Source organism: Argentina anserina, chromosome 3 (assembly GCF_933775445.1).
Source record: "Argentina anserina chromosome 3, drPotAnse1.1, whole genome shotgun sequence".
NCBI lineage: Eukaryota > Viridiplantae > Streptophyta > Magnoliopsida > Rosales > Rosaceae > Argentina > Argentina anserina.
This window is the reverse complement of record NC_065874.1, coordinates 25,195,067-25,212,237: the sequence shown is the minus strand read 5'-3', so window position 1 is coordinate 25,212,237 and position 17,171 is coordinate 25,195,067. Positions and strand designations below refer to the sequence as shown.

General features: G+C 38.0%; 2 protein-coding genes across 12 annotated transcripts; both read right to left on the bottom strand.

The window, feature by feature from the left end:
• Nucleotides 1-1,373: 1,373 nt before the first annotated feature.
• LOC126786616 (uncharacterized) lies at nt 1,374-7,225 on the bottom strand. Of its 8 annotated transcripts, none has more exons than XM_050512487.1 (5): nt 7,114-7,225; nt 6,850-6,991; nt 6,617-6,679; nt 2,159-2,248; nt 1,374-2,030 (listed from the first exon to the last, which is right to left on the bottom strand). In XM_050512487.1, the coding sequence occupies exons 1-5, from the start codon at nt 7,123-7,125 to the stop codon at nt 2,011-2,013; spliced, it is 327 nt and encodes a 108-aa protein (XP_050368444.1). In that variant the 5' UTR covers nt 7,126-7,225; the 3' UTR covers nt 1,374-2,010. The 8 variants fall into 8 exon arrangements, 5 of the variants coding, with proteins under 5 accessions (XP_050368444.1, XP_050368445.1, XP_050368446.1 ...); XM_050512488.1 differs by having other exon boundaries at nt 1,374-2,027; XM_050512489.1 differs by having other exon boundaries at nt 1,374-1,841.
• An 8,481-nt stretch (nt 7,226-15,706) lies between these two features.
• Nucleotides 15,707-16,961, bottom strand: LOC126786614 (uncharacterized). 4 transcript variants are annotated; one of them, XM_050512481.1, is made up of 4 exons: nt 16,858-16,961; nt 16,621-16,744; nt 16,392-16,478; nt 15,707-16,052 (listed from the first exon to the last, which is right to left on the bottom strand). In XM_050512481.1, exons 1-4 carry the CDS (start codon nt 16,885-16,887, stop codon nt 15,883-15,885), a joined length of 411 nt encoding a protein of 136 aa, XP_050368438.1. In that variant the 5' UTR covers nt 16,888-16,961; the 3' UTR covers nt 15,707-15,882. The 4 variants fall into 4 exon arrangements, with proteins under 4 accessions (XP_050368438.1, XP_050368440.1, XP_050368439.1 ...); XM_050512483.1 differs by having other exon boundaries at nt 15,707-16,034; XM_050512482.1 differs by having other exon boundaries at nt 16,392-16,469.
• Nucleotides 16,962-17,171: the final 210 nt, after the last annotated feature.

Sequence of the window (17,171 nt, the reverse complement as noted above, 5' to 3'; positions counted from 1 at the left end):
TTTTTAACCATAAGCGATTCAATATTTAGGTATATTATTCAAGATCATCTCTACAAAATTTCATCTAATTCGGACATCGTTAAGGTATTGAAATTAGATTAAATCAATGAATGAATTAAAACTATTTAATATGAACCGTTCGTGTAAATCTCAATTTTGAAAGCTCAAACCATTGTCAAATTGGATGAAACTTTGTAGAGATGATCTTGAATAACATACCTAAATATTGAATCACTTATGGTGAACAAAATTGACCGAAAAGTGTGCCAAAATTGGAACTTCACTCTGTAATTTCAGAGTGAAGCTTTACTCTGGATAGGGACTATATATATATATATAACTGGGTTTTCATGCTTAATACATTTTCTATTGTGTAAATTGCTTAACTTCGTAGGCCCATAGAGTTTTAGCTAATTCATACAAAAAAAACAAGACAAAGTAATAATGTTCCTTAACTGCTCTGTGGAAATCGGGGTTTTTAGGGTTTAGGAAAAATTTCATCTCCATCCGGTGGCACATCCACTGACATTGCCCCCGAACGGGAAGTTGGATTGGGTCAATTAGTGGCCGAGCAAGGAGGAATATGGTGGTGGATCAATGGAGGATGGTTGCTCCAAAATTTGTCATCGGATTGTTTGCTTCATATTCTGGTTTTGCAGGGGTCCTTGTCTGATGGTGATGCTTCCGCCGCTCCGAAGTCGCTGATTTGGTTGCCATGGACGGGTGGTACTGGGTTGTAGTACGAGAATGAGTAAGGGTGTGGAGGCGCCGACAATTCTGTCTAGGTTGCTTCGCCAACGTAGGTCAGATCATGGCAACCTCTGTTGGATTGATTTTGATGTTTGGTTGTAGGTAGGTAGGGTTTGGTCGTGTCGTGGAATACACATGTTTATGATCCGTGTCATTTTCAGGGATTATGTAAATGTTGTTTCTTTCTAGGTGTCAATGTAATGGGAATGTCGTCTCTACAAATATGCCAGAAGTTTTGATATGTGATGCTATTGTAATGGTTTCTTTTTTAGATTGGCGGTGAGTTAATATCAACTACTTCTAGAATAATTTGGTTCGATTCGGGATTGAGCATTTTTGACTCATGTCTATAGTCATGTGACTGACAATCTTGGTAGGATTGAGTGTGGGGAATCTTGTTCCACCACGGAGTGTCCTCTTAGTTAGTTATAGTTTTATTTTGCTGCAATATATAGTTCATTTTCTCAAAAAGTAATAATGTTCCTTAGCCGTAACTTATTGGTTAGCTAACACAACCAATTCCATGAAATGAGGCGCGAGTTAGAAAACACAATACAAAATAATATTCGACCACTCATGATATCGATACGTAGAAAATAATAGAGATAATATACTCAGAGATACATACGGAAACAAAATTCCACCACGCATGATACATATAAAATAATGAAGATTGTTTACATTACAATAAAGCATACGGTGATACGGAAATACCACATTCACTTCAGCTTATACATATATTTCAGAGTTTATAAGACTGATGTCACAAATAACTTTATTTTTTGCAAGTCTCACAAAGTCGATTGTCTATAACATCGATTTGTGACCTATTTGCATACCCTTAAAGGCTTAAACACACATTTGTCGACTTTTCCAGCAAGCGGAAGTTTTATTGATAGGCATAAGATCTAGGAACTCAGCATGCATCTCCCACACAAGAGATCGAAAGAACCACTTGCCTAACCAGACCGCTTTTTATAGCTACAACAGCAACACAACTCTGCCTATGGCGTGCGTGCTTGCTCACTCCATCCTTTGTTTCCACATCCATTTAGAACCATATGTACCCAGATAACAGAATCAGGTGATATCTAAAAGAAATTCAGTTTTGAGAAAAAAAATAAAAAGATAGAAGAAATTTACTTGAGTGACTTGCATATGTTGCTTTAGTAACAGAGTGGTGAGTTTTTTTTTTGGTCAAAAACAGAGTGGTGAGTTTACGAGGAAGTTTTACAGGTCGACCTCACAGCCTTTGTTGAATTAACATGTTGAAACAACTGCTAGAACACCGAAAAGTTATATAAGCTAGCATGAGTAGTATCCTTACTTGAGTTACTTCCAACAAATAGACGACAAAAAAGGGGAAAGAACTGAATCACATGCAGGCAGGGGCATATATACTACGTACCCTCTGAAGTTCGGGTTTGAATCCTTCTTGAACCTGTCTGCTGAGAGCTTCGGTGTTCACGATCACTTCTAACTAAGCTTGTTCCATGTTCTGCAGATAGAAGAAGTATATTGATCAATCTTGGCATCATGATTTGTTGAGAATCAAGGTTTATTGACAATAAATGCAGAAGAGGAAAAATAAGTAATGGAGAACAAAGGCAGAGCACAAAAATGATTACATTATATATTCTGGGTTAAAAAGTATAACAGTACAAAATATTCCTTTATATAATCTTATAGATCTGTTGACACAAATATCCTTTCAATATAATGTGTTTTCTTAACATCCCCCCAACCATATGTTGGGGGAGACCCAAGCATAATAGTTGGAACTATGACTCATATCTAAACCCCAGCGGCTTTGAGTCAGTTTTACCAAAGCTGAAAACATTAGCACCCCAACATAAGTTGTGTCGAAGCATGGCTCAGATCTTGACCCATCATCTTTGTCGATTTAAAGTAGCTGTGTAATGAAAATTCCATTCAGCAACACATGCAAAGAAAACCTTACGATCACTTTCCGCACACAATCTTGATACATATATGTCTAAAAGCAGAAGCCAAACCACTTGCAACATTTTTTGCAGTCACCCACAGCAGCAGATCCTATATATACATGTTGCTTGCCAATAAAAAAAAGCCACTGAACAGCAACGGTGCCTTTTCATTTAATTCCATAACCAACAAAGATGAGTTAAGTAACGGTTCTAACTTGAATGCTATGCCCACAACCTTAGCCCATAAGAAAATAGCAAAGAAGAGGAAAAATGAAGCAAAAGAAGATCGATTGGTAATTGGACAGAATTTGATTAATTAGTAATTGGACAAAAGTTGATTCATTGGTAATTGTACTGGTAATGTTCATAAATTGGTTCATCTGGTAATTCAACTTGTAATTGATTATGAAATGAAAGAGAAGGTAAAGAAAACCTAGAAAGGAAAAGCAGAAGGAAGACAAGAAGAAACTTGGTAATTATACATGATTGAAAATGTTTTTTGTTTTGTTTCCGAAGGTAATTGAACATATTTTGATAATGTTTTTGTTCTATCTAATAATTGCATAGAGGATAATTGAAGGTAAAGCAAAGAGGAAAATGAAGATGAGATTATGTAATTGGACAACAAAAAACAAAACAAAGGCTTAAAGCACAAATGAAAATGGGGAAGACTGGCACACATCGATATCTTGAAGCACCATATGAACATCACTGAAATCTCAATAATCAAAGCATACCAGCCTTATAACACCAAAGCTCATCACCCAAGCAGCACCATATTTCAGAGCACCCAATATTATAACACCAGAGCCCATCAGACAACATAATCAAAACAGTCTCACCAGACAATCTGGGTAATAAGGGACAATTGCAGGCAAAATCGATCATATATGAAGAACAATAGCCATGATTTTATCGCGTGGAACACGATTGCAGGCTTGAGAAGGGTCACGCTGGAGGCAAAGGATGGCTGGTGAAGAAAGCTGATGGCAGAACCCCAAAATCTGAGATAAAGAGAACCAAAGCAAAGCACGACGCAGACTGCAACAATCAAAAAAGGAAGCCTAACGCGATGATCCAATTTGGGGTTTCTCAACTTTAATTGAACAAGATTAGGCATGACAACGAGAGGATTGGGGCTAGGGTTTTAGGATTGGGGGAAACCAAAATCGATGGGAACTAAAATTGAAAACAACGGAAGCGATTAAGCACAAAAATTGTGACCATGGGGTCTAATACCATGTGGAGAATCATGGTTTATTGACAATAAATGCACGAGGAAAAAGAAGTAATGGAGAACAAAGGCAGAGCACAAAAATGACTACATTATAATTATACCAACACAACACACTCTCTACGTGTGTGAAACTATTTAGTCGTGGATTTACTTTTCAAATAAAGGTAGATCATAAAAAAATCACATTGAACTAACTAAATTATTGACAAAAAAAAAGAACTAACTAAATATAAAACAGTCAAAGATTCAAAATTATAAAAAAAATTATTTTTTAAATATACTTAAACCGTTACTCATAAAGTTTGTGATAATTACATAGACTGTCTCTCTCTCTCTCTAATTCTTTTGTTATCGTCAAAATTAACAGAGGAGGCTCTCAATCGACTACCGACGGTGGATTCAAGCAACAAAGCCATCGACGACGCCCATAGAAGTCTCCTTCGATGACCTAACAGGGCTGCCACTTAGAGCACTAAGGCCTCAATTTGATTTTCCAGTGGGCAGCAAGGTTGGCGCCACCGGCACAGGCGATGTTGAAGTAAGCACCAAGCATGAGATCGACACCGTCATCTTTGCCTTAAAGGAGATCTAGGGAGACGTCGGCGCCGACGGAGGCTAGGATCTTGATGGTGACGGGGACATCGCGACAGTCGAGGAAGGCAAAGATGTCAGCTTTGTATCCACCGGCGTGGCAGCTTCAGCCTAGATAGCAGCCTAGATTAGAAAAGAGATGTCAGCGTTGTCTCCACCGGTGTCGTCATGCCCAACTTGAAAACGATATGAAGCAGAAACTCACAGATTTCAAGGCGGCGGCAACGATGGTGATGATCTGGAGCAGCGACAACGACGACGAGGAGAGGATGGGATGACATCGTGGCTTGGGCCGCTGCACAAAGCAGCTGACGGTGGAGCTGTGGGTGCCTAGAGTAGTTTTTGAGTGCCCACATCAATTTGTTTTATTTCTATTTCCATTTTTATCTTTTTCTTTGTCACATACTTTGTCACACTTATAGTCAAACTACCCATCACAAAAGAATGTTAGTTTAGATAGTTGTGTAACCGATAGTGTGACTAGTAGTGTAGCTGACTAGTTTTTCAGTTATAAAAGTATTATGACTATGTGACAGTCGAGGTAACTCCCAATGTGACGTCTAATCATGTGATTACGAGTGTAACCATCAGTGTGACTACCAATGTGACTACTGGTGTGACTACTAGTGTGACAACGTCAATGTTGATATTTGGATTGTTTGAGAAGTTTAAAATCACATTACAAGAGACAATGGTTCGTTAGTTCTACTCATTCTTTTCCTCTTCTTTTTTTTTCACATTTTCTTCTTATCACAACATAGTCACACTACTAGATACATGGGTAGTCACACTACCAGATACAGTGGCAGTCACAATGTCATTATTGTAACAACCAATGTGACTACAATTGTGACTCGTGATGTTACTGGCGGTGAGACTGTAAGTGTGACATGTAGTGTGACAAAAGTTCGTTAATTATATTAATTATTTCTTCATCCCTTGCACATTAGTAGTGAAGCGAATAACTAGAATTATGGAGTCTTGGGCTCCAGTTTCGCCAGAATAGCTTGGAGCACCGTCATGAATGGCGGCAGTCCTTTTCGAGGGTTTTTGTGTCTGATACGGTGGTCGATTCGGAGCGGGTATGATACAAATGAAGGAGGGGAAAAAATCTTTCTAACGGTACCAATCACGCTCAAATCTATAGCCGGATGACAAAGTTATGGCCGGAATAAGAAAAAGAATGAAAAATAAGAAGAAAAAGAGTGAAAAAGGGCAAAACAGTCAGCAAGTTATTTAAAAAGTTGTTTTTTCTAATTTTATTTAAAACTTGTTGATTTTTTTGTAATTTCCAATTAAATGTGAAGACCATCTTTTAATTTGATTCTCTTATTTAACTTTTTTATAATTTAAAATTTAATTTAGTACTAAACAATAATTTGCCCTTCAAATAATCACCACTTTTTTATTTTTATTTTATTATATTTATTTAATTACTATTTTAGCTATATTGATTATAATTATTATAAAGTATTTTAATATGTGAAGGTCATTTTAGTAAAACAAATATGTTTTGGCTAGCAAAAATTATAAGAGTATAGATATTCTGGGTTAAAAAAATAAAACAATACCTTTATATAATCTTATATCTTTGTTGATACAAATGCCCTTTCAATATAATGTATTTTCCTAACATGATTTAATTTAAAGAGATAACGTGGATAATGTTTCTTATAAGATGATTTTGGCCGGCTATAAAAATAAATTTTACCCCAAATGGTGATCAAGATAAATTTGAAACTTGCAGGCTAGCTAGGTCCAATCGATCAAACAAATTTTTACAAAGTAATCTTCTGTTTAAGACGTTAGTAGTACTATAGAACTACTCCTAAATCAATTTTAAGTGCAGCACATGCATGTTGATTTCAACGGGAGTATGTTCACTACTAAGAAATTCGTCATATGCCAGCTCGTAGTATGAAAAAAAATTAAATGAATAATGCGAATAAACATAAATCTAGCTAGGTAGCTCGTTCTGATTGAATTTCGATCATCAAAGCAGTTGCAAAATCTGCAAGTCTCCCTAAGGACATGCGTACTATCAAGCAGAGCTATATATACATATACATAAATATGTTCCAGGCTTAATTACCCTGTGACTTGGGGGGAAGTCGAGGCCTGGATTCTCCACTTGAGCTTGTTGCACTTCTTTGGACTACAAAAGTTCAACCATAAATGGAAGAAAACAAAGAAAGAAGATAACTTAAGGGATCCAATTAATATGAACACATTTCAAAGTTCGGTCGATGAAGAGCGAGGATCGGAAATCATAAAAGCAATTTAACTTATGTTTAAGTGGCTAAAAATATATAGCAGATCAACTACCTCCACAGGCCGCCTGGAAAAACCTGCCAACCTGACTAGGACTGCCTACCGCTTCCACTTCATGGCGACGGAGGGTCACCTTAATCTTATCCTCCCCACTCCTACGGCTTTTCTGCATCTTCTGCTCACTTGTGTGCTTCCTCTACATATATTAACCCCAAAAAAAATCACATCAGAATCCATTGATAATCCCACATATTACACAGATCGCTACAATCATAAGACTGGAACACACATATAGATCGATCGGTTAAAGTCACTCACCTCGCTGCTCATTCTTAGTTCAGGCGTAGGGTTGTTTCTTGGTATTTTGATATGAAGATCAAGATCGACTATGTTGAGTTTATGTTGAAAATTAGCTCACTGAAAGCTATATATATGAACACTCAGTGATCAATAATTCGAGGGAGAATCTCAATAGATATTTGTTGTTGAAAACCAAACTCCAATACAAAATTAGGTATTCATCAACCTGGAAGTTGCCTGTGTGCTCCACCGATTCTATTTTTCTACATTTTACTGTGACATTTCTTAGCAAACAAGTAGGGTAAAATAATCGAGGATGGGGATTAAGACAAACCACAGCTGCACACGTGAACTGTTGAAGGCATGGTGGAAGTGAGTTTTACGTTGGGGTTAAAAGAGGAAAGGGATGTGGGTGGAGATTAGAAAGAAGCTTCACGCGTGATTGTTCTCTCTCTCTCTCTCTCTCTCGGAACCGACACAGGTGAACAAGTAGAGTATACTAGGGCGCTTGAGAGAACCATGTCGAAGGAACTCGGCAAAATGACCCCGTAACTTCGGGAGAAATTATTTTTCCAAGTTAATTTAACTAATAATATGATTCTAGAGGAAGAACAAATCAATTCTAGAAAATGACTGAGGTACATACGTAACGTGTTCATGAAAGTTGCTCAGAAGAATAGCAAATTAACTTCATAAAATGGCGGTTCATCATATCATATAAGATAATTTGCCCAAATTATATTGACTAATAATGGTTGTAGGAGAAAAACAAATCAGCTATATAAAGTTGAGGTGACATATATATATCTTTTTGTTCTAGGAGATTTATTATTTTATCTTTGTGTGTATCTTAGACTCTTAACTTTATTAGGTTTACTGTTATGGATAGATTTGCATTTTTGTAATAGATTTGGACTCCGAATCCTACGAGATTGTGGTTATGTAATGCATATATATATGCCCAATTATCAATCAATAAACGGTTACATTATGTTCCATTACGTTATTATTATTCTCGTTTCGTTTCTCCTCAAACACGTTATCATGCACTTTGTTCTAAAGTGTCTGAGGGACGAGGCCACCACCAGAGAAATCAATCATAACCCTGAAATCCTTAGCTCCGACAACCTTTTTCATTGGCATTGCAGGAAAAAGCTATAAGCTGCCGACAAATTATTGTCGGGAACAAAATCAATCATAAATCGAATCTACTATGGGCACCTTGGAAAGTTTTTATGGGCACCCATATTCTCCTCCATGCAAACCAGTCGGTCGATGACGTACCCACCCTCCTAGCCTTACGCGCCGCTTATAGTCGCCGTCCAGCGTCACCTTAGGCCCCGATTTACCTGACCCAGACTCATCGACGTCGCCAAAGCGGTTCTATTCCGACGCCCTCCTCAAGTTGACGCCGACCAAGCCCGCTTTGTCACTGATCGGTGCAACGTCAACGGTGTCCCCCGACATCTCTCAAAAACCCGACGTCGTCCAACACCGCCACGACCCAACCCCGCGCGTCCTTCCGATGACAGCCTTTGACTCGACGTCACCTGCATCTCGATCATATCCGCGTCAGACATGCTCGACTTGGATGCCCAACTCTTGACCCGGTCCACTCGAGCCTGACCCTGCGCGAAGATTTCAACCCATTCAATTTGGGCCTCAGCTCTTCCGAGCCCAATGGCCTATTGGCCCTAAACCTAGGATGCATGGACTCGGGTGTGGGTACGTGGAAGCGAAGCGTTTGGAAACGCGGAAGCGTTTTTTTCAAAACTTAAGGAAGCGGGTGCGTTTTGAAAGCGTCAGAATAATAAATATATATTATATACTATTTTTATCTTTCATTTTTAAAATATTTTATCCAGTTTTAAAATAACTTGATAACTATTAATAACTTCTTTTTTAAACCATGATTATCCTTGGTATAGCAATATTAAAGTTTCATTTCAAAATTCAAACAAAAGAATGTCTAGTATAGTGTAAAGGTGTTTGGCACGTGCAAGTTAAAGAGACATCACTGGATGAAATTGAATTAAAAAATGTTCGTCTTCTCTTTGTCTCGTCTAGATTTTCTTCATATCTCTCCCCAGTTTTTTTTTCTCTGACACATTAGATTAATTGATGCTATTCATCTTTAACCACTTGAAGAAATTGAAAGAAGATGAGATGACGAGAAGAGAAGTGACTCAAGACATTGATTGATGAAATAAAGGAAGGGAAGGAATCGTGCTTCCAATTAGGAAGCCAACGCTTCCGCCGCGCTTCCAATTAGGAAGCCAACGCTTCCACCACGCTTCCATTTTGGAAGCCAACGCTTCCGCCGCCCTCCCAAACCCTCCTTTTCTGGAATCGCGCTTCCGTCGCGCTTCTGCTTCCGCTTCAGAAGCAGGAATCGGTCGTCAAGGTAAGCTTCCGTGCTATGTAGCCCTAAACATTATTTTCCCTTTTTTATTCCTTTATTTCATTGCTTTCCCGGCACATCTTTCTAACTAAAATGCTTGTGCTCGTACCACTGTGATGACATGCATGCCAGAGATGGATGTTAATCAACGCTTTCGATGCCATCAGTACGAAGATCGATAAGGAAAAAGAATTCATCAAGCAACTTTCTTGCATGAAGATAAGTTTGAAGACTATTTCAAATTAATGCGATTTATTTGGCAAACCACCGAGTAAGCTTTTCTTAAAGTTGCTGCTTTTGAACACACACACACACGCACGCACGCACGCGCGCGCGCACACACACTCAGACATATATATATAAATTATCGGGCGCTGTTAGCCTTCTTCATATCTCGTTTTCGGCTTTTCTTATAACGCCGATGAGACCAAAGAGGGATATGATTCCCATCTTAGTCGACGTTTTTCGTGTGAGAGTCCTGGAGGAGTCATGTTATTATTTAAAGAGAGAAAATCGATTTCGTGTGCGATCATGAGAATCGCCGATATGCATCGATTATTTTGTGACCATATACATCACAAGTCTTCTAATTTCGACTGAATACTTCAATAGTTTTAAGTATTCGAAACCTATACAACCCTCGTTTCTTATGGATGTGTCGCCATCGTGACTGTTATTTGAATATTTTAGTTTTTTTTTAACTCATGTCTATAAACGATAATCCCAATGTGTACATACTCATTTATTTGAGTTGAAATCCATTACTCTGAAATAGCACTATTTGCTAACAAAATATCCAAAAAATAAGAAATTATACGGGACACACTTAAAATGATTACATAAACGTCTATGACGTGGTTTTACCATAGTTGACCTCGATGCATGCTCCACATCTAAGAAACACATACCATTTTTTTGGCACCTATATTTATTTATTGAGGGATCTTTGGAGATGGAAACGTAACATTCTTCCATTCTCAAGTAAGCAAATGTTTGTGCTTCAGGCTACGGTTCCGCCCAATCCGATATGCAAGATTTTTTTTCTACAGATTTTTGATTAGTCAATCTCTTTTGACTATGTTTTCTGCTTATTATTTTTCAAGTATAATGTTTGCATTGTCATGTTTCTCGCTCGACTTTAGCTTAAGTTGTCTATTGGAATTGGAAGCTTGTTTATGTTGTATTAATGATTGGCATATTCAATAAAATTTCTCATATTCCTTATTTATAAGATGATCTTGTGAGAATTTTATTTGTTTTAACCTAGCATGAATGGTCAACGTTTGCAACTCACGTGTTTTTTAAATTGGCCGCTTTTAGGTTACACGGGACTCCAATAACACTACATTGTGAATTTGGATATCAAAATTTAGAAAACGGACCTCGAACGTCAAAATTTGACATCGTTTTAGCCTCGGTCGTACCCGATTACTTTTCCGGCATTTTGGCTGCCTTCCGGCCTTTCTGGCGCCACCACCCGGTTTATGCTGGCATCCCCTGTCAGACCTGCAACTTCGGCCTCCATACCAGCTAGCTCCGGCCTCCGCCGGTTGGTTTTCCGGTAATCAGCGCTGCCGGTTTCCGGTGAGTTTTCCGGCGATTTGTTCGTCATTTTTCCGGCATATTTCCAATAGTTTGTACTGCCACGTTTTCCCAGTCCAAATTTCACACCATTTTGAGTTATTTTGACATAGTTTTCCTGTTAATTTTCCGGTTTTTCTCCAAGTCGTTTCTTGGTGATCACCCGCACCAATTGGATGGTTTTTATCACCCTAATTATTTGGTATTCAACTGCTACAATACCATAGTTTTCCAACTTTTCAGTTGAAGAATGTAGTTCTATTGCAATGTGATACATTCGATCAGATTACACTTTGTTTCAATCCCCCCTCTTACAATATTCTACGGTGTATTATCTAGAGAAGTTCACCGCGTCGTTGAATCTCTTAATTTTATTTTGAGCATATCTCACAGTGAAATCGAGTGTCTTACTAATTGCATAATCATCCATACTGTTTTACGGTGTAGGTAGTTATTTTACAGATCTCGTGCGAAGATTATCTTCTATATTTTCGTGCCTTACTAAGTTTTAAAGGCCATATATGCCAATAATACATTTTCATCTTGATACTTGTGTTGAGAATGGACATGAGTATCTTTGTGTTACCTCTAAGACAGCAGCCCACTGCCGCATCTTATGGAAAATGAAGAGCCTCGGGAATGGTTTGTATCTTAATTCCATTCGAATTTCTGAATCATATGTGGTTGAACGCCAACTTTGTGATTCAGACTCTTCTATGCTTTGGCATGCCCGTCTTGGGCATCTTGGACGTGATATGATGATTATAATTCTTACTAATTCACATGGTCATCCATTTTTTAAGTCCCGAAAGCGATTAATGGACCACCTCACCCGTGCTCCACACGGTGAGACCGAGCCTATCTATGACATGCACGGTGGGGCCGAACCTGCCCCTCTCGGCAGCTCCACAACATTCAGGCCGTCGGTGGCGGCATCCCCTCCTTCACAGGAGCTTGTGATGCCTCTCGTGTTTTATATGCCTCCATGGCAATCTCTAATGCCCATCGCTCGTTTTGCAAAGATTGTTCTCTTGCTAGATTTCATAGAAGTCCTTCATTTGCTAAGGAATGGACCGAGAATATTCCATTCTTACAAAGTATTTAAGGTGACATTAGTGGACCCTATCCAACCGAATGCGGACATTTTTTGGTTTTTTTTTTGTATAGGTTAAGAGCATCGACGCGTTGGTCACACGTCGCTTTGCTTTCCACATTGAACGCTGCATTTGCTAAAAGTTTTAGCTATCATCATCATACTAAGGGCTCACCACCCTTCCCATCTTCTCAAATCTATTTGATTGGATACCGTTGGAGAGTTAACCTCCAAGACTTTGATGATTTCAGTTTGCATATCTACTGGGATTGTCGTTGAACATATTATTCCTCATGTTCATTCACTGAACAATCTAGCAGAGCTCGGACTTGGTTATGCGTACTAACCTGCCGGTCTTTGCATGGAGATATGTAATGTTGCATGAAGCGACACTTATTCGTTTCAGACCCACAACTCACTAAACGCTTAGTGTGTACCAGATGGTCACTGGATACGATCCCAACATTCTTTTCACTAACGTGTATTTGGTTAAGTTGTTTATGTGCCTTTATTGTAGTAATCTCCATGGGTCTACTTGAAACGCTTAATTATTTTGGTTGATTATGCTTTATGAATCACGAACACTTATCCGCTATTTCCAATCTACAACTGTGGATCTCTATCCTGCGATATCCGCAGACGGTCACTTTGATGAGATATAGTTCCAATCGTTAGGGGGAGATATAGAATGCTCACATTCCAGTTTTAATGCCAGAAATTAACGTGGTGTTGCACTATGTCTCATTCAGATCACGCACTACTCAAAGTGAGCAAATGTGCAATACATTATCGACCTTCAGAAAGTCAAAGATTTGATGCTCAATGACTTTACTGATATTGCGAAAGTGACGAGATCGCACATAAATGCTGTAATGTGCCGGTAAGGTTGGAACTCTCAGTATATAGGAGAATTTCATATGACTTGGTCCTAGAACTGTTGGCACCATCCCTGACAGTGGGAAGGAAGCCGGCGATGGCACCATCGTACGCTGTATTGTTGTCGGCACCCGTGGTATTGCACCACAAAACAAGGGCGGCAAACGCAAAGATGGACTAATAAGGGTCATAGCTTCGGTCTTGGCTCCTATCTAGATTAGGGGGAGACCATTATTATATGGAATAAAAAAACAGAAAGAAACGAGGTGCGTAGGCACAAGTATTTCGCCCATCATCAAGAGATATTCTCTAAACACGTGTATCAACTAAGTTTATGTGGGACACTACAAACTCTTTTTGTTGATGTTGTAGAAGAATAAAAATATCTGAAATTGATCGCATAAAGCGCGCGTGTGTGTTTAATGTATTGATCTCCTATGATTGATGATATATTCGTTTATGCTCTTATTTCGTTTTAAAGTATCAACGATGAGCAACTTGACCGAAATGGAAAGAATCAATACAGGTTGAACTAGACTTATTATGTTAGTTATTATTCGTAAGTGTAATGAGAAAGATGATCATGCGATATTTGCAGGACTTATGGCGCAACGATTGTCTCATTATCCTAGTATTGACTACGATGAGTCATATTCTCTCGTAATGGACATAATTGCTTTCCACTACTTATTCAGTAGTAGTGTCCATGAAAACTGATTTGCAGAATATGATAGTGGTCATAACATATCTATAAAGAGATCTTGACGCAGATATGAGAGTGCCCGAGGGACCTTAAATGCCTCAAGACCACGGAGAGCTTATGCAATCAGATTGCGACGTTCGAAAGAACGTAGTACAAATCGGTTGCAAGAACTTATACCCATATGTGTTCATATGAAAGCCAATTTTGGACTTTATTCCGTCTAAGTAAAGATGATGAAGAGACTCAATGAGCTATGGATTCATATATGTAAGTGTTGTTGGGACACTATTGCTTTCATTATGATGTGATCAACTATGTGCCTATGCATCATCATTAGACTTTCATTAGTCTTTTAACATGGGTTTAGTTCTACACTTAGTAAACCAACACAAATCTTATCCACACCAACGCCGCCAATAGCTCCAGGAACATCAACGTACGCCTTGGTGTAGCAGTTGACACTGGTAGCGTAGAGGATGTGTATGGTTCCATCTCGGACCAACATCAGTCCTTCATTGGTCAATTCCCCCATTTTCCTTTGTGAAAGACACATTGAATATAACAAATCAGAATCTGTTCAGTTTCTTAGGTCAACTTCAATGAGACCTACATGACAGCTCACTCAATGAAATATGGTGAATTTGGTATCGTTAGAAAGGTATATGTGTTTACTTTCCAGAGACACCAACCATTTATTCACAGCTATCGTATTGCGTGAGTTATGGCCGTTTTAGCAAAATAGGATAGTTATGTCCGGGAATTTGCAAGTCAGTCAACTCGACAGAGCATTTTACGGTTTACTGGTACCTATTGTGACGAAGACGTTATGGCCGTTTAAGTGAGTGAAGGTCATTCTACCTGAGAATCTGATTTTCATTGCAAACTCTTGCTTTGAGTTGTTATGCAATCTTGTTTCCTAAGATTTAAGTTTGGCTAAGTATAGCATGTATGATTTAAGGATGTGTGGCTAGATTAATGATTAATCATTAGCCCAACACTATTTTTGAGAAGCATGTAATGAACATTGTATACGTTATACTTTGTACTCCATGATTATGACACTAATCAAGGGGAGTGTACCTCACATGATGCTATCAAATGTAGACGGTGCGTTGTGCTCTTTTTCTCTTCCATCAAGCTTTTATTTTTACCCAAGAGGTTTTTATTTTGCTTGACAAAGTTTTTACCGAGGCAACGATGTGTGCACCATGCAACCTAGGTATGCGATACAAGGGGGAGTGTTCAGGAATAATTACTATTCTACCATCGTGTGTGTTTTAACCTTATTAAATTTCCAGATAGAGATAGATTCACATCTCTGTAATAGATTAGGACTCTGAATCCTACGAGATTGTGGTTATGTAATGTCTACATATAGACCATATTATCAATAAACCGTTACGTTATGTTTCATTGCATTGTTATAATTCTCGTTTCGTTCCTCTCCAATATATATGAAATTTTCATGACTATACAACCTATAATATTGCCAAAGTATCTTTCTATAAAGGAAACTAATATCTATAATATAATACCCAACCAATAATTGAAGGCATCAACCAGTAATATATATGTAATTAATTTCTCAGTTCAATGACCCTAGATTCAAAAACAATACAATATAATAATAACAACTAGCGTTTTTTTTAAGGCCGGTTGGTCATGAGAATGCATCATACTTTAGAATATGTTAAGCTCGCGCTACAATTAAATTCTTTTAGGTTTCTTGTCTATTGTTATAGGTGGTCATTTTGTAGGGATGATCGAGTGTAAGACTTCATATGTCACACCACTGATCTCCGTTGTTTTGTATTTTTAGTTTAATTATAATGTATTTCTTTTAGTTGTAACTACTTGGTTAATTAACTTCTGTAACTAAAACTAAAACGGAAAATGAGGTGCGAATTAGAAACAAATAGAAAAAAGAAATATTCGATCACTCATGATACATAAAAAAATAAAGAAGATTGCCATTTGATAGAACTTACGGGAGTACCACACACATAAATTAACTTCAGTTTAGCACATATTTTCAAGTTTACAGCTCTTACAGTGTCGAAACTTGATAGTCCTTACACTCTTTCTTGAAGGTCTTGTGCATGTATTGATTCTTTGTTTGAACTCTAGTTCAACTTAAAAGCAACAAGTAAGCACCACGGTTAAGCATTCCACTAGTTTTACCAAAGGAGAGAAGATTATGCAACAGCCACCAGAAGACTGCTTTTGGTGTGTTCTTCTGATCGTTGGTTCCCTTGATTCCCTTTCTAGTTTTTGCAAGTGCACCCCTTCATTAGAATCACAAACTAATCAAAGAAAAACCACAAGGAACTGATCATGTTGAATAAATTAACTCGCTAGCTAGTCTGCTAGTGTATTTGTTAAAGACATAATATGAAAATTAATTTAGCAAGTCGGGCTCAGGGTTTTGAAACATGAACTCCTAAACTTTCCTTGAGCATCAGTGCTGCAAGCAAATAAATATCGTGCTGTCTGATGATCTGTCCTATCGTTTCAGTTGTATGAGGCTGCATGTTTGGTTCAATCTATATATTGTTCTTGATTTTGCTTAACTTGTTTAGTTATTATCTGTCGGAGATCAAGCTAAAATGAAAAAGAATATAAGAAATTAAGAATGAAAATACCTGAGCTTCTAGAATAGTCTGGTTCACATAATGAACAATTGTTTCCTCCAATTGATCTTGGAGTTCCATAATAGCCTCCTGCATAAACTTTTCCGAAAGAATTTAATTAATTTAATTTCGAATTGTAGATTAAAATGTGATATGTAGTGGGCATGACCGTTTTGGACTGAAAATTAAAGTTACACTTGAAGCAACATCTGCAGCAATAACCCTAGCTAGATATAACAACCTGGTGAACCTTGAAACAATTCCTGAAGCTGGGAAGGAGACCCCCTGATATGGATCATCACATCTATCTGGTTTTTATCTGCACTCCTGTACCTCCACTCCTGCTCGCCTCTGTTTGGTGTGTGCTGTGATAATCCAAAGAAAATGGATAACTCATTAATCATCACACACCTTTAGAAATTAGAACATAATATATAAAGACACAAAACATGGAGATCGATTGGTCCATCAATCTTACATAAGCCATTATCGAATTTGGCTCGCTCATTTTACGAGCAGTATCAGATTCACCTTTGGTTTCTTATTCCTGCAAGACTGCATACTATATATGCAATTCATCTTGTGAAGCTAGGCCCGAGAAGTGCATTGACATTTTACTGGAAATTTAGCTGTACTATTATATTGAAGTCCAGGCACCAACACTGTATGTAAACATTTCTGTTGCTTGCCATGAACGCTTCCCAGATAGAGACTGGTATCTCTGGGTGTTAGGTATATGTTGCCGGATGAGGGAGATTATTTATTATTCTATTGGCTCAACTTGTAGTTTCT

Bases quoted from the DNA above. Each gene is read 5' to 3' on its own strand.
- LOC126786616 (XM_050512486.1), bottom strand. The intron at 6,680-6,849 runs GTAGTTGATCTG...GAACTTTTGTAG, and splicing joins TTTCCAGGCGGCCTGTGGAG to TCCAAAGAAGTGCAACAAGC. The intron at 2,249-6,616 runs GTAATTAAGCCT...TTCTATCTGCAG, and splicing joins ACTTCCCCCCAAGTCACAGG to AACATGGAACAAGCTTAGTT.
- LOC126786614 (XM_050512481.1), bottom strand. From the start codon at position 16,887: ATGAGCGAGCCAAATTCGATAATGGCTTAT. The intron at 16,479-16,620 runs GTTGTTATATCT...CTTTCGGAAAAG, and splicing joins ATTGTTTCAAGGTTCACCAG to TTTATGCAGGAGGCTATTAT. The intron at 16,053-16,391 runs GTATTTTCATTC...TTCTTTGATTAG, and splicing joins AGACTATTCTAGAAGCTCAG to TTTGTGATTCTAATGAAGGG.